The sequence below is a fragment of the Thermobia domestica genome, chromosome 11, assembly GCF_964235325.1.
Source record: "Thermobia domestica chromosome 11, izTheDome1.hap1.1, whole genome shotgun sequence".
NCBI lineage: Eukaryota > Metazoa > Arthropoda > Insecta > Zygentoma > Lepismatidae > Thermobia > Thermobia domestica.
Window position 1 is genome coordinate 236786635 of NC_137464.1, and position 21408 is coordinate 236808042.

At 35.5% G+C, this 21408-nt stretch overlaps 1 protein-coding gene across 1 annotated transcript in view; it reads left to right on the forward strand.

The window, feature by feature from the left end:
* The window catches only part of LOC145665502 (sodium-independent sulfate anion transporter-like), a 113516-nt gene extending 92351 nt beyond the window's left edge, over positions 1-21165 (forward strand). The window contains exons 11-12 of the mRNA XM_081732809.1: positions 6042-6195; positions 21017-21165. Of these exons, the coding sequence (XP_081588935.1) occupies positions 6042-6195; positions 21017-21165 (303 nt within the window). The remainder of the gene's footprint in view (positions 1-6041; positions 6196-21016) is intronic.
* The last annotated feature ends 243 nt before the right edge of the window (positions 21166-21408 follow it).

Here is a 21408-nt window from a genome sequence, read left to right on the forward strand (position 1 = left end):
AGCATATTTCAATATAATTAATCATATCTTAATTCTATGTTCCTTATAGAAATAGACGTTTTGTCGGAATGACATCTTCTGGGTGGGCTAAGGTCTAGGGGGTCAGAAAAATTAGGCTTACTAGTGTTAAGCATCTCCTTTAAAGTGCGTGTCACAATTCAATAGAACCAATCACTAAATACTGTAACTGCGAAACACCTACTAGAAATACATAAATATCAGTATAACACTTAAGTGTGTATATAAGAATGTATTAGAGCCAACAGATACATAAATTTTACTATTAAAAATAGGGTGAAACACATTCTTAAAATTACACATAATAATACAATTGATTCAGATACATAAACTTTAGAATAACATTATACGCGAAATAGCCAAAAGTTAAGCATAAGTAAGACAGGATAAAAAATATTTTATTACCGATGTGTTAAGATTGCAAAAAACGTACTAAAAATTAATTGAAAAATTATCTTACACAGTAGAATAAGATATATGAATTTTTCTTTCTTTTTTTTTTTTTTTTTACTGGAAAGATACGATACAAAATTTTCAAAATTTTGATCACTAGAAAGATTAATGTAACATGTCATTACCTTTAACAGACATACACATGCAAGGACATGGAATGTATTCTAGAAGATGTTTCAAAATCCCTATGAGCAACAAATTCCATTCCTTATGAAAGCCAGTGTAGAGCTCTGAAGTTGTCCATGGTTGAAGCATTTAGGTTTTACAACTCATATTTTCCTTATGAATTCCAGGCATGATCTGTAGGATTTGTCTGAAGACTTGCTGACAAGTCCATGCGGTGATACGAGTATCGTCGTATCTTGTCTTAACCTTTAAGAAATTTATCCACCAGTTGGCTCGAATGTCTGAACCAAATGCGCTTCTGAAAAGTTGCCATGTTAGATTTCCACGACTTTCTCACAGTGGGTATTAACAGTATCTCCAACGAAGACATACACTCCCTATGCGATATCTGTCCACACCAGTATTCCACCACCACGAAAGGGATCCCTTTCCAGGATTAAATCATGTTTCAGATTCTATCCAAACGAATGTGCGACAGGAATCGTTTTGCAAACTAAATAAATCTGGAATAATCTGTGAAGAGTACTTCATTCATTCGTTTAGGATCCAGTTTTGAAGGTGATGACTCTTCTATGACTCTTGATCAAGTGGTATACACACTGCTGGACGTCTGGCATAGAGATCAATTGTATTCATGATCCTTCCACACACAATTTGTCTATGAACTTGAACTCTTTCATTGGTTAGAAAGCCTGGAACCAGTTGTTTTGCTGACATTGTCCAGTTTTGTCATGCAGTTAATCGCTCTTACAGTAATCATGCCAGTAATACTTAATACACTACAATTATATAAACCGTAGTGTAATATTTACAGTAAAACATCTATGTAGAAATGCATATACCAATGCAATAGAGTCAATAGATTAATAAACTTGAGTATAGCAGAGTAATAACACCTACTTATAGTTCATTCAAGGAACGTTCAGTACCTCATGTAAACAAATACACGTGGTGATTGTTTCATTTTATTGGTTAAAGAGCCTTGCCGCATGGATGCGGCAGAAGAAAATAGTCCATTGTCAAGTAAGCTGTTTTTTAATGTTTTCGTTGCCTAAAAGGCTCATTACCAGAAATACAATTTACAGACAGTAAAATAACAGAAACAACACTCTATCTAAGGACTAAATTTAATTAATGCAATAAAAGAGAATACGCATGCGTAGAAACTGGGTTTGGCCCACTTTATGCGCGAATCACAGTTTACAATATGGCTGCGTGCGGGGAATGTGCAAAACGCCGACAGGGTACAAGCACGTGTTTCTCGAAAGAAGCGGTGACCGATAGCCAATCATCCGATGACTGGCGGAGTAATACCATTCTACAATGTTTACATCAGGATCAGAAGGTTCGTTGAATGAACTTTAGTATGTAGCAATATAATAAATCTAATGTGACTAATAGACATAAACCTTAGTGTAGCTAACAGATATAATCCCTAGTATATAACAAAATCACGTAGCAAAACGCGGTAATTAGCTAATAGTAATAAATTTTAAATTACACTTATAACAAGACACAGGATATGGATAATTAACTCAAACTTTAGGATTGCATTATAACCAATAATCTACTTAAAAATTCATGTTGTGTAACAATAATGTCACTTAACATAAATATGAAAAAGAAATTTAAGTCCAAATAATATATTAACATGTACTCAAATTTAATAGAACATTTGTGGCTAAACCTTTAGCACAAACTCTATAACGAGAATGGCAAAACTTGATTTGTACCTTTGTAGAGCTAGCAATTTACGAATTAAAGCTATATGAACAGGGCAAAACATGATATGTCACTTTTTGCTTTTTGATTATTTTCTGCCTTTTCGCTCCGGTGGTTGGAAAATGTCGATAATGTTTTAATTAAAAATTCTCTCTCTCTCTCTCTCTCTCTCTCTCTATATATATATATATATATATATATATATATATATATATATATATATATATATATATACATATATATATAGCTTTCACCAGTATTTTAAATTCAATTCATAAAGTCGTAAGTTGCTCTCTTATACAAATGTACATATCATAATTTGCTATCCTAGTATAAAACTAATATAACATATTGGAAATAATTTTATCTCACGTATGAAGCATCCTTTCCAGAAAAGCAGGAAATCATTAGTCTTATTTCAGCAACTTACCATTATTACAGCAATTACGGTGAATCGTCCAGAAGGCTGCAAAGAAACTCATTTCCTTCATCGTGTTTCTAGAGTGGAAATGAAAAGCGTGGTTCTGTAAAACGTTATTAATATTCTTAATTTCTTAGGGACGTGAAGAAATGTTGACGTTATATAGCTTTGTATTCTCCATCTCAGTGAAGGCATGATGTATGAATGCAGTAAGAATAGATGGATTTGTTGTGGAATTCATTTTTGTTCCGAGCTTCGGTATATACACACAGAAACCTTGCTACGGCCAATCGTCCTATTTGAATTTGGATTTATTCACCTAAAGTAATAGGCTTGGCTTGGATTGTTTATAATTTAGCAGAGGAAATTGTTAGTAGCTATAATGTTCATAAATGTTCACATTCGTTACAAATATTCACTACTTAAACATCATTCATACAGATCCCAGCTCGCACCAAGTGAACTTTGTAGTGGACAAACACCATGTGCGTGGGTTTTCTCGGGGTTCCCCCGTTTACTCCCAGTTTCTTCATTCCACCATTTTCATTCGTTTCTCATCATCACCATCTCCTTTAGCCTCGCCGGCATAAGCGTGGGACGTTAAACTTAAAGATTTCATTTCATTTTTTTTATTATTCATACAAACATTGATAATTAAATATACAATTGTGCATCCATCCGCCATTGGTAAATAATGTTTGTGATTTTTTCCACGATTATGGTCATTATTGTTATATTTATAAATGTTAAATTGTTAATTATAAGTGTGCATTAATAAGAAGTAGTAACTGATAAAGGTAACTAGGGTTTCAATGTTAATTAGACTTCAAATAAAACTCTTGTTAATGATTTGCTGCCTTTTTGATGGAACCGCTTCTATGTTGCTTAAAAAGATAATAAATTATATTTTGATAGTTCTTATTGTGTTAGTTTGTATTAAAGACGATTATATTATAAATTGATATTACGTGGTAGAACGACTATTGTAAGGCGTAAAAATTCTAACAAAATATTGAAGAATTTCTAAAAATCACAGAAACTGCATGCAATTGTTTGTTTCTTTTTTATAGTTTCATGGTTACGAAAATTTACAACGACAATAACTTACTAACCATATAGTTTACGTATAATCGTTATTTCTTATCTTATAGTAAGTAAACAATGTTATGTACCATTATTAATTGTTTGTACCCAACACATAAAACTTTCTCTTCGTATGATAAATTGCACTTTTTTTGTCTGGTACAAAATAACACAGTTTCAAAAGACATCTTCCAAATGAGCTATAAAACAGAAACCATACCATAACTAGTGCATTTTTTTATAACAGTTAATCTGTTTCGTTATAGGTCACAATTTCTTTATAGACCACACTTTGTTGCTTAATTTGATGAATTTATTTTTATATTTATACGGAACTCCTTGAATTTATCTTGATGTACGTCATATTTAAGATGATGAAATTTACTATTTGTAAGAAATGAAGTACGCTCATGCCCAAAATTATTGTCGCATGTCTATAAATATGTTGTTGTAGGAATATAATTTGATAACGAATTCGCCCGGTATTTCTTATAATGCTAGTTAGTGTATAATCGGCAAAGACATGTGTGTGGAAAATTTCATGTCAAAAGAGCAGTAAATAAGAACAATAAAACGAAAAATAAAACTTTCTTGTCCATTTAGCAATATTTTGTTTAACTCATTCTAATTTTCGTATTTATAATTATTTTCCTATGAAATTTACCACAAATATACATTTCCCGATTATACACGTAGTATCAGTATTAAAAGTACCCTGCAAAATCATTATCAAATTATATTCTTACAAGAAGACAGTTATAGATATGCGACAATCATTTTAGACATGAGTGTACGTCATCTTAATATCTTACGTTTATGGGCTCAAATTATTAGTAACAAGAAGGAAGATATCTGTGCTTGTTTTAAGAACAAAATATTTTATTTATTTATTTTTCGTTATATCCAGTGCCGGCTTTAGAGGGAAGTCACATCAGTAAAAAATAAAATTTTATCGCTGCAAAATAAGGAAAGAAAGAAAGCTAAATGAATATATTAATTTTTGTGTTAGCTTTCTAAAGCTTTCTTCCCTTTGCCTGTAGTAATCACTCACTTTTTTGTGATTTGATTGGTGACTTCAAAGTATAAACCGAAAACAACTTGAAAGTGTAATCTCTTACACATAATCATTATCATATGTATGAGATCGAGGTGGCTCAGTGGTAGAGCGTTCTCCCCTGGTGCATGGGGTCCTTGGTTCGGTCCCAGTTTGCGCCAACATTGTGGTGGACAAACATCGTATGCGTGGGTTTTCGCAGGGTTCTCCCGTTTACTTCCACTTTCTTCATTTCACCATTTTCTTCATTTCTCATCATCGTCTTCTTTAGCCTAGCTGGCATAACTGTGGGACGTAAAATTTAAAGATTTTCATTTCATTTAATTTTCATTATCATATACATTTTGCCATTATTGGCATGTTTCTTGCCACGAACTGAAAATCTCCCATGCACCATAGTTTTCAACTCGACCTTTCGTCTTCACGCAAGAATTTTCAGTTTTAATACCATCCATCTACTTTAACCTCTTTCGCTCAATTCCAAAAGAGCCTAAATCAAAAAAGTAAGTTTTTCAGGAGACGAATATTTTGTGTGTGTTTCCATCATTGTATTTCTGTGAAAGAAAAGTAATCTACATAAAACAAACTTGTAATTGCCTACTTTTCGTAAAATAACTGTGAAATAATCATCTATAGCAAGAGTTTTATAAGTATTTATAGGCATGAGTTAGAAAATAACTTCAATACCGCTGACTAAGGACATTTTGGAAAACAACGTTGTTTTCTTTTGCCTACAATTAATTTGACTTATGGAGTTTTGGCATGAAACCCTGTTCAATATACGGAGATGCTGAAATAGAACTTAATAGAACCAATATTTCAAAATTGACAAAAAATTGACTTAGGCTCTTTTGGAATCCACTCCTTCGTTGTTGTTTTTCGCCCTACTATTTCTAACACGTCCTCATTCGTTTTTCATTCGACTCAGCCAATTCTTTCCATTCTTCTTCACGACCATATTCAGAAAGCCTCCAGTCTTCATTCTTTCCTTTTAGGTAATTGACACATAAGAAGAGACAGAAATATTTAAGGTCAATATTGAGTATTAAGTGATATCCTTCTTCAACATCAAGTCATCATTCTAATCTCATGTACTTTATAGACATTTTAAATTGTGAAAGAAAATATTAATATAATGTAATTTATCTTAATGGCTTTTTGCAGGGAATTGAATTAATTATAAAGGATTTCAGGGAACGGCAACAGCCAATACTCTTTCATGGACTGAAACCAGAAATTGAATTCCTTTTAACAGAAGCAGGAATAGCTGGACTAAAACATTATAACGACAATCTGCAACTTGACAGTTTGTTATCTGGTAAGCACACACAGAGCGAATTTAAAAATACAACTTTTATTTGTGTTTTAAAAATGTTTTATCATATTATACCTAGGTAGTATGAAACAGAAGCTTACTTCTTACAATTTCACTGTAAAATATTTTCATTCTATTTTCGCTTCACTGAGAGATTTTGACTACGAATTATATATATGTTACTCCCAATTGTAACACAAAATTACACAATTAGCTATAAGGTTTCCAGTTCGATAAAACTAGCTTTAGCAACAACCAAAACTTACTTCGATAATTACTGCAAGAAATTAAACTAATTTCGTTCCTTTAAAACTTTATATTTCCCTAATACTTATCATTTCTTCGTCGTATATCTCAAAAACGCATAAAAGTGCAGGTCTGGCTACCAAGAAATGGTATGTTACGCACCGGACCCTTGTCCTTAATAACACATACATATTATCATTGCACAATCACAGAACTTTCAGATATAATTCAAGAAAAGTAATATTCAGTGATGAATAATCAATTACATTCCCTTTTACGTCTATATGCAAAATAGAGATTACGAATGACGTAATGAGGCTATTTATGTGAGCACCAACTCACGCCGGAATTTTAATTAGGTGGAGTTGGCCCCTTTATTATGCAAGATTACTTCACATACAACAAGCAGTCTTCATGCATATATTGTTTATGGAATTAAGAAAATTGTAAATACAAACCGTAACATGCGTGCCAATACTCTTCTCATATAAGCAAATAATTCCTTATATTAAGAGCAATACGAAAAGTTCGTTACGTTTATGTAAAAAATATTTTCTTTTTAATGAATCTGGATTTATGGATAAAAATATACGTAAATTCACCTGAATATTATTTGGGGGTTAATTTAGGAATGAACTTTTTTCCACTGTGCTAATGTATTTAAGATCTTTGGTTTATCATATTTCCTATCAACAACAATTTCTTAGTTACAAACACATCTAAAAGTAATTTTGCTTTATCGTTTGTACGATAACGATTTGATGAGTTCTCACAAGGGATGTATGCGAACCATGACAGCTAGATATTTATAAAAATTGGTACCCTGACTAATTGTGGATCGCTAATCATCATGGTGATAGTGACTCGATGCGAAAATGCCTTGTTTACAAGCTACGTTTAATACGTTATACCAAGCAGTGACCGGGGTGAGACTGTGCCGAGTTATACCCCAAAAACGCCGGAAAAAGGCAGAAAATGAAAAATATGTGCAGGTAACTTGATACCTACGGAAGGGGGACATGGGACCAAGAACACGGCAGACTGTCACACAAGAAGTGTTGCCATCCCAACACAAACTTATACTTTTCACGTTTATACTTTATCGAACGTTTATAATTTTATAGCATTAAAAAAATTGGAATAAAACGTGAAGGAAAATAAGCAAAAAGTGAGTTATCAGTGTTGTCAAATAAGGGAGAGATAGCCTGTAAAGTTGAGAATTTATGAGCTCCGTACAGAAAAACGAACAAATGTACAAGAAGAACAAGACATCAGAAGGAACAAATGTACAGTAGGAAGTAAACTAGAGCATGCACAGCATCCAGTAACTAAAGGGCTTGATATGTTAAATTGAGTGTGCGACTAGGACGAGAAATGTACTTATTTTGCCATACTATCTATGGCTTTTCTGTTGTATGTATTAGTATATTATGTTAAAGCATTTTGCGCCTGTATACTACTGGTAACCTGAATGAAGTGTGTTTTATCTTCGTCTCACATGCTAACGTTTCGTATATTCTCAACTGTCACTTATCACAGGTCATTAATCTTTGTGAATCGATTCTAGCGTACTTTCTTATCATAAATTTATTACCTTTCGTGCCATAGCTTTTCTGTATTCTTTTCAGGCACTATGCCGTCGTTTCTGTGGTTTGGAATGCATGGAGGATTTTATACAGTGTTTCAATCCCAAGACAGTTTGTTTTATAGCTCTCGAGAACGGTTCGAGATATCGACTACACACAAACGACAATAGAATTACTGCGCTACAAGAAGAGTTGTTGTTCACATTTCCGCATTATGTGACATGAGACTTCTTCTTTCTATAGCTACTCTAACATGTGCCCTTTTTGAGTGAATCCTGTATAAAACCCGTTAGTCAATGGATCCTGTGCATGCTGTAGTCTACTTCCTACTGTTTATTTGTTCCTTCTGCTGTCTTGTTATTGTTGTACATTTGTTCGTTTCTCTGTACGGACCTCATAATTTCTCAACTTTACAGCTTCATATCTCCCTTATTTGGCAACACTGATAGCTCACCTTTTGCGTTCTTTTGTTTTCTTTCACGTTTTATGACCATATGTTTCATGTTTTAATGCCATAAAATGGTATATGTTCTATTTGAAAAACTATAAGTCTGTGTTGGGATGGCAACATTGCTTGTGTGACACTCTGCCGTGTTCTTGGTCATGCTCTCCCCTCCCGTAGGTATCAGGTTACCTGCATATATTTTTCATTTTCTGCCTTTTTCCGGCGTTTTTGGGGTATAATTCGGCTCAGTCTCACTCAGTCACTGGTTGGTTTGTGTATTATACGTAGGGGGTGAACAAGGCATTTCCGCACCGAGTGACTATCACCACGATTATTAGCAATCCACAATTAGTCAGGATACCAATTGTTATAAATATCTATCTGTCACGATTCGCATCCGTCCTTGAAACTAAGAATAGCATTATTAGTTTCAAACCTGGTATGCTATTATTATGAACAATTTTTCGTTGTGACAATTTTGCATTATTTTCTGGATTAGCTGAAGTTACATCTAGATAACTATTGTTGTGTACTTGTAATGGATTTGTTTCTTTTATTGCAAAGTTTGAAGATCAAATAATTACTAAATATTTAATAAAATAGTGTATGAAGGTAACAAAAATATGTAATGTTACGAAAAATCTCTAGTTACTAATTTTCATCTGCTGCAAAGTGTAGACATCTAAGTTTAAGGTTTTTACGGTTTAAGGTTTCAAAAATAAGTTTTTGTTTTAAAAATATCTAATGAAGAACAAAATAACATAAATCGCACTAGCAAATTTTAAAAATATTCAGTTTTCAAAAAAATCCTTTTAAAAACATTTCTATATATGCATAACTAAGGGGAAAAGCATGGGGAGCACTCTCATATAAAATCAGTAACTAAGAAGAAAAGCATGGGAAGCACTCATATAAAATCAGTAACTAAGAAGAAAAGCATGGGAAGCACTCATATAAAATCAGTAACTAAGAAGAAAAGCATGGGAAGCACTCATATAAAATCAGTAACTAAGAAGAAAAGCATGGGAAGCACTCATATAAAATCAGTAACTAAGAAGAAAAGCATGGGAAGCACTCATATAAAATCAGTAACTAAGAACAAAAGCACGAGAAGCGAACTCATATACAATCAATGTATAAATTCAATTTATTACTTCATCTAAATCAAGTTATTGTAGATGAGAGCGTTCCTATGCTTTTTCTTTTTAGTCATATGTAAATATAACGTTTCAGTATGATTTGTTTTATTTTGTTAGTTATTTTTTTTTAATAAAGAATGTTTTAAAATTTGTTTTCAACTGTGTTATGGAAAATCGTGAAAATCTGTATTTCTTCGAGTTTGTCAATGTTAAACCCTATGTATTATGTAATGCCGTTTTACTCAAGAGTAAAACTGGTTGCATACGAAAAGGTTGATCTAATTTAACTATTTAACATAAGACGAGATTTAACTTAAAAATATATACAGATAAGAATGAAGTATTATATTGTCTTGACTTATGTCACTGTACAAAATTCATCATTGTATGACGTGGAAATGAGTTAAATTTAAGTTGCAAAATTTGAGACCACAGTTGAATTATTGAAAGTACAAAAACATGTAAAAAGTGAACAATTAGGAACTCTAGGATTGCCGATTAAGGGTGGGTAGTATTACAGAACCTCTAGGCAATTTAAGTGAACGAATATTTCACATTTTAACCGAAGAAACTATCTGTACGATTGGTGCCTTGCTGCTCATACTAGACCAGAAAAGGAATAAGAATACAAAATTTTAAGGACAAATAGTAAATGATTGTGTTTGTATGCATTATTCCATGTCCACTTTTCAAATAACTATCGTATATACAGGGTGAGTCAAAAGTCCTTGGACACCTGCATAAGTTTGAAAATCGACGGGAAAAGTAAAAAGTGATGATGGGAACAGAGGTTTGATGAGGGGCCGCAACTTTTGGAGTGTATGTCATTCATGGCCGCCATCTTGAAATCCGCCATTTTGGATTCAAGTCATTTTTTAAATGGAAAGGGGGGTGTGACACATCAAATGACACTAGCTTGAGCTCAGGAATTTAGTGATGCAATTTGTTTCTTTCTATTTTGTACAGTTTAGAAGTTATTAATGTTAAAAGGTGGGAAATTACCTTGATATTGAATGCTACAACACATGTTCTACGTGTTGTCCATCCCGTGCAATGCACAACTGTAGTCGCCGCAACCACTCTGACCTCACACGGAGGAGAATGTCTCTTGAAATTTGGTCACAGGCTTGTTGGATGCGTTCCTCCAGGTGTCTCAAATCACGGATTGTCTCAGCATACACTATCTGTTTAAGATGTCCCCATAGATAAAAATCAAGGGGCGTTAAGTCAGGGAATCTGGGCGGCCACTCCACGGGACCACGGCGACCAATCCACTTCCCTGGCAGTTGTTCATCCAACAATTCATGGACACCAAGTCCATAGTGTGGAGGGGCTCCATCGTGCTGAAAATAAGATGGGAAAATGCCGTCAGCGTTCAGTGTGGAAGGGAACACAAGGTCCTGCAGCAGCATCAGATACTGTGGTGCAGTTAAGATGTAAATGAAAAATAGCCCAATGATGCGGGTGTCCCCTATGCCACACCACACCATCACCTTCGCTGGACTATGCTCTCGACTCGGGTCAACCCAATTCGGATTTGCGTCACACCAGTATCGACAATTATGTCGATTAACCTCCCCGTTCAAAGTGAAATACGCCTCGTCTCTGAACAGTATGCTCTTGGCAAACGCAGGATCCAGTTCGTGTTGTTCAGTAGCCCATACGCAGAACTCCAACCGGCGATCAGGGTCATCCTCGTTCAGTTTATGTTGCATGTGCAGCTTGTAAGGATGCCACTGATTGGCGTGCAATATCCGGACAAGGGAGGATTGGCTTAGTGCACATGCTAGGGACACACGACGGGTGCTTCGTTTAGGACTTTTCACAAACTACGCAACAACCGCCGTTTGAGTTTCCTCATTGGTGGCAGTCTTTGGTTGCCCACTACGTGCCCTATCTTGAACAGAGCCCGTCTCCCGGAATTTGGTGATCACATGAGCCACCGTGCTGTGCGATACCGGTTCTCTGTCTGGGTGCCGTCTGTTGTAGTCAGCTGCAATTGTTCGGTAGCTGCGTTCTTCTGATATAAGGATGATTTCGATCTTCTGTTCACGTGTCAGACCCATTTTAGATCACCTGGAGCAAAGAGAGAACTGGGTCAGTATCAAGGTAATTTCCCACCTTTGAACATTAATAACTTCTAAAGTGTACAAGATAGAAAAAAAAAAAAAACAAATTACACCACTAAATTCCTGAGCTCAAGCTAGTGTTATTTGATATGTCATACACCCCCTTCCCATTTAAAAAAGTTGACTTGAATCCAAAATGGCGGATTTTAAGATGGCTGCCATGAATGACATACACTCCAAAAATTGCGGCCCCTCATTAAACCTCTGTCCTCATCATCACTTTTTACTTTTCCCGTCGATTTTCAAACTTATGCAGGTGTCCAAGGACTTTTGACTCACCCTGTATTTATCTTCTTTACTTTAATAGACAGTGTCATTTATAGTATTTTCAAAAACCTATTAAAAGCTACTTCATTATCAGAATATTTATATGACCATTAATATGTTCTAAAGACCTTAAAGATAAGTATTATTTTATGTTTTTAATGGTAATATAATGAAACATATTACAAGAATAACTGTAATATGAATTGTGTGATAAACTGTTGATTATATGACCCATTTAAAAGCGGCTTTGCTCACGTTTTATTAAATGAATATACAGAGTAAGTCAAAAGTCTGGACACTTTTTTTTTTTTTTTTAATCGAGAGGAAAATATGAAACCCGTTCTAGCATCTTGAATGCATCTTGAAATTTTAAATGGAAAGTGGATCATCAGCATTTCAAGTAACACCGATATGAGCTCAGGAATCCAAAGGTGTAATTTGCTTCTTTCGTTCTTGTATGATTTTATAATCCGTGAACATTTAAAAATTCTCATTGTTACTGACAAAATCTCTTATTGTTGCAAGTAACTTAAGATACCTCTGGCAATTGAATAGGAGTTAGAAATAATTTTGATATCCGGAGAACTCAGATCCAGAGATATTACAGAGGACTACAACAGATGACACCCAGATACACATATAATATCGCACAACACGATCACGTACTGTACATGATTGCCAAATTCCGAGAAACTGCCACTGGGGAAAGTAGAACACGTAGTGAGCCACAAAAGAGTGACACCAGTAAGGAGACAGCAATGGCGGTTCTAGCATCGTTTCTATAGCGTCCTAAACGTAGTATTCGTCGTATCTTACAGAATATTGGTATCAGCCAGTTCTCTATTCCGGATATTAGATACCAATTACAGGTACCCTTATGCTGAACATGCAACATAAACTAAATGAGAATTATCTAGATCAGTGCGTAGTTCTGCTTTTTTACGAACCAACAGGAACTGGATCCCTTGCTTACACGTTACATACAGTTCAACGACGAGGCCTATTTCTGTTTGAATGAGGAGGTCAATCGACATAATTGTTAGTAGGGGTGTTCGATAAGGCTGAGGACCTATCGAACTTCGAGAGTGAAAATTTATCGAATTGTCATCGGTTACTCGAAACCGTTCGAGTATTTCAAATTATCGAAGTTTCGGGTATTATCGAAATTTCGAGTATTATCGATGTTTCGGGTATTATCGAAATTTCGAGTATTATCGAAGCTTCGGGTATTATCGAAAGTTCGGGTATTATCGACATTTCGAGTATTATCGAAGTTTCGGGTATTATCGACATTTCGAGTATTATCGAAGTTTCGGGTATTATCGAAATTTCGAGTATTATCGAAGTTTCGGGTATTATCGAAAGTTCGAGTATTATCGAAGTTTCGGGTATTATCAAAAGTAGTATTCTTCACCTCTCCAATGATTCCTTCTTGCAGCCAAACTAGTCAAACAACTTTTTTTTTCATCTGATAAGTTATTGCAAAGTTGTATTTGTGAGGAGAAAGGAAAGCGTACAAAAAGGGATTGCTTTTTCGTCCGACACACACACACACACACACACACACACAGACACACACAGACACACACACACACACACACACACACACACACACACACACACACACACACAGGAAATTCAATTTCTTCCTGAATTTTATCTCTTGTTTGTTATTTGCTGTCAGTCATACGGTCTTAAACGAACAAATAGGGTAATTTGCTCTTCATACGATATAGTATACGCCTAACACCTCAACCATATTAATCGCGTACGGTGCTAAAATGTTGTAGCTAAGCCAAATGTGTTTGTTATCTTCTGTCGTGTTTGGTTTCTGTTAACCCTTTTAAATTCTTGCCTCTTTCGGCGTTTTTCTTGAGTCTCAGATAAGCACCGACAGTCATCCCTATTTACCCTAGAATCATGGTTCATATCTCGTTTGTCTCAGAATGGAAAAGCCTTTCAAACGGTACCACTTGTATGTCCCTATGATGTACCAGAAGGAGATTATTTGAGGAAAATCGGGATTTTTGCCCAAAAAAACTTCTTCAAAGTTTGGGGCCCCCTAAGGCTCTACCGGGTCTGTGCACAAATCTCCAAAAATTTGGAAAAATACTACGTAGTGTACTAATTACTTGTGACAATTTCGAATTTCCTGTCTTGAATAATAAGGGCGGGAATTCTTTTTACCCATGTTGAGAGAGCATCAAAAAACGCCCAAAAATTCCCTAAAATGTACCCTACAAATTTAAAAAAAAATTCTGACACGTCTCTAATGATCGTAAAATTATGGTTCATACGTCGTTTTGTTCAGAATGGAATAGCCTTTCAGATGGTATCACCCGAGTGTCCCTCGGACATCCCTAAGGAGGGAAACATTGAGGAAAATGCTGATTTTTGCTGAAAAATCCCTTTTTTCCCCGGTTTGGAGCCCTCTGGCGCGGCCCTGGGTAAACATAGAGATCCAGAAATCACTTTCGAAAATACTACGTAGTGTACTAATTGCTTTTGCCAAATACCAATCTCCTATCTTTAACAGTAAGGACGAGAAAAATTATTTTCCTCTTCCGCGAATATTCTCAGAATGTCCCAGAATACCCTATATGAATTTCAAAAATTTCTTGACACATCCTTAATTATCGTAGGATCTCGATTCATACACCATTCTCTTAGAATAGAGCGTGCGTCCAGATTGTATTGCCTTCATGTCCCTCGGACGTCCCTAAGGAGGGAAAAATTGAGTAAAATAGGGATTTTTTGCTGAAAGATCCCTTTTTTCAGTTTTGGTTCCCCCTGGTGCGGCCCTGGGTAAACATAGAGATCTGGAAATCACTTTCTAAAATATTACGTAGTGTACTAATTACTTGTGCCGAATACCAATCTCCTATCTTCAATACTAAGGACGGGAAAAATATTTTCCTCTTCTGAGAATATTTCCAGAATTTCCCAAATATACTATATAAATTTCAAAAATTTCTTGACATGTCCCTAATTATCGTGGGATCACGATTCATACGCCATTCTCTTTAGAATAGAGCAGGCGTCCAGATTGTATTACCCTCATCTCCCTAGGATGTTCCTAAGGAGGTTACAAGTTAGGAAAATAGTGATTTTTGCAGAAAACCCCCCTTTTCCCCGTTTTGGGGCCCTCTGGCGCGGCCCTGGATTAGCATAGAGATCTGGAAATAACTTTAAAAAATATTACTTATGGTAGTAATTACTTGTACCAAATGCCAATCTCCTATCTTCAATACTAAGGGGGGGATATTTTCCTCTTCTGCGAATATTTCCGAAATTTTCCAAGGATACTATACAAATTCCAAAAATTTCCTGACGTGTTCCTAATTATCGTAGGATGATGATTCATACGTTGTTCTCTTCAAGATCGAGTTGGTTTTCAGAAAGTACCATTCAAATGTCTCTATCATATAGCCGAGCTGAGCAAAAATCGCAAAAGTGGGATTTTTGGTCAAAAATATTCCTTTTTTACCCTTTTGTCCCTCTGAACCCCCCTTCTATGTTGACGAAGAGATCCGAAAAAAAATCTCATAAAAGCTAATGGGTCCACTGATTGTTTATGGAAAATGTTATGATTCTAGGTTTAAAGAAAAGCTCAACAAAAAATGTTGAAGTTATACCTCAGGAGAAAAAAGGGAATTTGTAAATTGATGACGTCATAGCCGCCTACGTTCTGACGCTCGGAAGCGTATAGACCCTTCCAAGTCTTTCTTGAATGCCTCCTCTCTTGGAAAATTTAAAAAAAAAAAAAAAAAACAACCGGAACTAAATAGCGGTCGAAAACTACCAAAAAACTTGAAAGGGTTAATGGCCACTAGTTCACACGTTGCTGCAATCAGATATGTTGATGCTTTGGGTGCAGACTCCCCTTTAGCCTTTCAGTAAAATAAATGTTAGTCAAATCAGTGGTGATTTTAGGGGGTTGTTCAAGAGGAATATTCCCCCGCAAACATATCTCTGATCATGTTCACCGTGGCTTACCAGTATTTTTGCTACTTTCACCCTCCGTGTATTCAAAATCCCCCGGGGCAGGATTATCATAATTTCTGGATATTTTTAAGAATGATATGTGTTTATTAAGAAGTTAAGAAAAGTTTAATCTTAAGTTCCAATAATGCTTATGCTCATTTTCTATACTTAAAAAATATTTTTATATTATTGTCGAAATTATTTTCCTGAGTAGGCCTAAAGTATTCTTGCGAAGAACACGTCATCGCTATTGATTTTTTCATAAATATCAGCACAAGACAGAATTGCAAGCGAAATTTCCCTGTCTTCCATTTTCCCTAAATTTTCGGGCATTAGTTAGTCCCAGACAATTTTCCGGACCAAGCTTGAATCTAGGACGTATGGTAAGCCTACCCGGGAGAAACCTTGAAATCATCACTAAGTTTTATGAAGATGAAAAACGGAAATAAATCTATTTCCTCGACAGTGAATATACAGTGTAGCATATGTTCTATACAGTCGGTTTGTATATACATTATGATGAATCTACACACTAACGGATCCAGAAGCATCGTTTGGTGGAGGCAGATTGCTTCCTGGACAAATAATGTATGTTTTAAAAACGTAAGAGTTCAATTCAGAACAACATGGTGCATTATTTTATACAGTGTGTTTCAAAACAACACCGCCAACGTTTGGGAGGCGATTACTGGCATAGAGTTGCCATATTACCTGATTTTAGCGGATACTACTTGATTTTCAGGTCTTATATTCGTCTCCCGCTTAATCATCTCTTAATCACGTAAAACCACCCGCTTTTTTTGGATTAGAGAAAAATCTAAGACTACTTTGTTGATAAAGTGTTGTTATATTCAACGTAAACCGCTAGATTTCTTTGTCAATCTCAATCGCGAATGGACAGATGACAGAAACAAGATGAATGTAGAAATTGCCAAATTATTACCACTGGTTTTGTACAATATGAAAGACGTATCATGCGTAGAATTTTATGATATATTATGCAATCGAGATTTTTTTTAAAAACAGTTAAAGGGAATGAAAAATGTAAAAACATTTGGCATAATCATACAACATTTTGGTTCAACCCATGAATACTAATATATGATCTCATGGGTGCGTATTTCTTTGATAACATTCTGTGCAGTTCAACTGAACAAGTCTATGTTGTTACGTAATCTATATGTTCAACTAGTCTTTATATATTCAGAAATGATTGCAAATTGAACTACGGTATCCTTAGCATTTTGTTTAGATTAGATTCATTATTAGCAATTTTTTCTTTTAAAATGTTTATACTGTATTTCATATATTGTGAAACTGTGGTAATTTCGTATGTTAGTATGGTTTCAAGTAGTAATCTTTGAAAATGATTAGAAATTTTATAAGAGATGGACCAAGATTCCTAAATATGTTTTAGCTTTCTTATGATAAAAGTTTAGAAATTGTTTTGTATTTTTTAGAGAGAAAACCGTATGAGCATCTGCCATATATCGCTTTTTTTTAAAAAACAACTTGATATCCTTATTAGAGATATCTTACTGTAATACTTACTTTACAATTCGAGACTCACATTTGTTGAACTTAATAAAACATTAAAGGCAAAAACTAAATTTGCTTTACTTTAGTTTTGTTAGAAAAGTACATTGGAAGTGTCACTTAACAAAGAAATCACTAAAAAAATTGTCAAGAGGATCGTCAGTATTTTTAATACACTAGTTCACATCAGTACTTACGGTTTAGAATCCCTCGCTCTTCTAATTTCAAAATATGGCAACCCAAAGTTATCGTCGGATGCCACATACAAACAGACAGACAGGACGGCCTGTAATACAGAGCTTTGTACCCAAAATTCTCAAGGTTTGTTTCACGAGAATCTCAAATACTCGAAGGCATCCGAGCGCCGGATAGTAAATCTATATATATAAAAGAGAACGTACAATTCTTTGTCCGCTCATCACGCTAATACGGCTGAACCAATTTCTTTCATTTTTGGGGGGTTATTAGGATTTGGACCCTAGATGGTTTTTATCATATCACTTTAATTTTTAATTACCAGTGTCTTGAGATAATTGACCATTCAGGTGTCCACAAATCCTTTGTTAGTTCATCATAGGTAAAAATAAACGTATTTATATGCAACCCGCATGACCGTGTCACTCGGCGGGTTAACATAAATGACAGGCGATATACAGCGGAAAATAGCTTGAATCTTCTGTTTAAAATTTTTTAATTGATTTGCTTATATTTACAGACACTTTTACAATATGCCAGCACCGGGATGACCGCAGCGAAGCGGGGCGGGTTAACATAAATGACAGGCGATATAATGTTAAGATTTACTGCAATCTTCTATGGTTTTTATCATATCACTTGAAAGCGAAAAAGTAAAAATTATCTAAGTAACAAAGTTTATTGCGTTCCGGGGTGACCGCAGCGAAGCGGGGTGAACGCTGCTAGTTTTCGATACGGGAGTTTTTTAAGTCTTCAGCCTTATGTAATTTCCTTACCTCTACCTATATCAGTAGCTGTCACTATACAGAACTTTAAATTAAACCCTCGAAATCATATGTAAAATTATTTTTTTTGCCTGTCCCGTTATTGGCGCAATCGGCAAAGTGAATACTCGTATTAGTAGACTAATGGTGTCTTGGATTCCAATTCCATTTAGGTGATGCAAGTTTTCTTTTCCTTTTTCTCTTTTCTGACAGACTGCTTAAACCTTGTACAGATCTGTGGGGAAAAAACTTTTCTTTCACTTCATTGCTAAGGAGAGAAGTTTTAAAATGAACACCCTGTATATATGTAATACATATTATATACAACTATGATAAATTCGAATACATTGTTTCTTCCGAACACTCCGATAATCCCGAACTTTTCAAAATATTCAAGCGACCCGACAAATGCGATCATATTGATATATTTCTGTATTTGCTGCTTTAAAACAATTCGAGACTCTCAAACAGTTCGAGTGTCTCGAAGTTGTCTAATGTTTCTTACATTTCGAGTGCCTCGAACACTTCGAGAGTCCCGAACATGTCGAGATACTCGAACATCTCGAGAGTCTCAAACATTTCGGGAGTCTCAAACATTTCGGGAGTCTCGAACATTTCGAGAGTCTCGATCATTTCGGGAGTCTCGATCACTTCGAGAGTCCCGAACATTTCGAGAGTCTCGAACATTTCGGGAGTCTCGAAAGTTCGATAATTCGATAAAATTAAAATTCTTTATCGATGAAACGGTTTTGAAATTTTATCGAATTGTTATCGATTATTCGATTATCGGAACAGCCCTAATTGTTAGTACTGGTGTGACAGTTATCCGAACTGGCTTGATCTATTAAGGAACATAGTCATGGCAAGGGAATGATATGGTGTAGCATGTAAGATGCCCGTATCATATCAATTTTCCCATCGACAGTACCTGATGATCCTGCAGGAACGTGTGTTTCCTTTGCTTTTGAATCCATACGACATATGTGTTCCCTCTTTTCAACACTGTGGGACCCCTCCCCATTGTAACGTTGAGTTGAGTTGATTTTAAGTTTAACGCCCCTTTCAGCAGCGAGGCTATATGAGACGGAACCTACCGATTAATGTGGAATCCGAACCACATGAGCTCCTGAATCAAACCTGGGTCTCCCACGCCAGGGTCGCACGTACGCTAACCGCTTAGCCACGAAAGAGCTTCCCCACTGTAACGTTATTGTGTGTCAGTAGGTCGATGCACAACTTCCAGGAAAGTGGATTGGTTATTATGTTCCTGTGGAATGGTGTCCAGATCTCCAGACCTCATCACACGCCCTTGATTTCTATCTGTGGGGCAATCTGAAGCAGATATACAGAGTGTTTAAAAAAGAACTCCCAGTTTTAATGTGTCCTAGAAGCTGTACAAATGGGATACACTATTCTAGTTTGTGGTGTTTGATTCATCAACTCTCCAAGTTTGGCTCTCCTGCAGTTGGCAGGTCTGCTTGACCTTGAGACGGCACCAGTGCTGTTTTTTCCCTCCGTTTCCTCAGTTCAGTCCACGCAGGCGTGCAGTGCAGAGCAACTCAGCAACAATGTGTACTCCGCAGCAGAAAACGTAGTGTGTTATTTGGCTTGTGAAAACTGATTCAGTTAAAACAGTGCAACGTAATTTAGACGTCAGTATGGTGGTGAACCCCCTACAGCAAAAACTAATGGCGGTTGGAACATTTATACCTGAAATGTTGGTGAATACGTGGCGAGAAGTGGAATATCGTCTCGACGTGTGCAGGGCCACAAATGGATCCCACATTGAAGTCTATCAACATTAAACAAAACTTGAAGGAATTCTCTTTTATGATATGTACTCATTGATGTAAATTTTCATTCATTTCCTAATTAAATTTATACTTAAAACTAGGGAGTTCTTTTTCAAACACCCTCTATATGTTGAGAAACCGCACGATACAGACACACATCAGGAACGCATTCAGCATGAGTGTGACTACATTTCTCCTGCGTGTATAGTAGGAAATGATTACTGTTCTGCATTAGATGGAATGGCCGCCACATAGAAGTGTGCCGTTGGCAGGTAAGTTCCAAATTTACAGTGTTCATAGCGTGCAAACCATACACGATATGAAAGAAAAAAAATACTCCTTTGGATCTCTGAAGTCAAACTGCTATATTCATCATACTCCCTTCCCATTAAAAATTTCTAACTTGTAACCAAAATGTGAGCATAGCCGCCATATACCGTACAAATTTCCGACTCTCTCTGTCACCGTCTTCCATTTACAGATTTCACATTTTTCCTCTCACGTTAGAAAATGAAAGAGCGTCCAGATTATTAACTCATCCTGTATTTGTTTATGTCCTTGTTTATATAAATATAGCTTATCTAAAATTTAACTTTTACTATTCACAGCTGCACGTTAAATATCGTACTATGATATATAATAGGCTATAACAGTGCAAGTTTCAGCAGTAAAAAAAACTATAAAAATTTCAACATATTCATCAATGAGAACTCTAATGGTTGAATATATTTCATTTCCAGAAACTATTAATGGGACAGAACATGCAATTGACCAACGGAAAGTTCCAATTGAAGATCTCTCAACCCCTGCTGATCAGGTGGAACCTCTTTTATCTGTTAACAACGAAGATAATAGGTATAATGATGACAATAAAAAACAATTAAAGTGAAGCTAAATACAAAAAGGTGTTTTTCATTTTCATAGAATGTTTACTTTTTTTGTTTTGTTTATTTGTTAAGAACCAGTTCTAGTGGCAAGTTCTTCTGTCAAGTTTCCTTTAACTTTAGGAGAGCAACCAGTAGTGGGTATGTATTTTTACGAACCAGGCGCACATAGGGATGCGTACGAGACGAAATGAAATTAATTTTCCTGACAAAGTTCGAGTTGAGACACATCTCGCTCTTCCAATAGA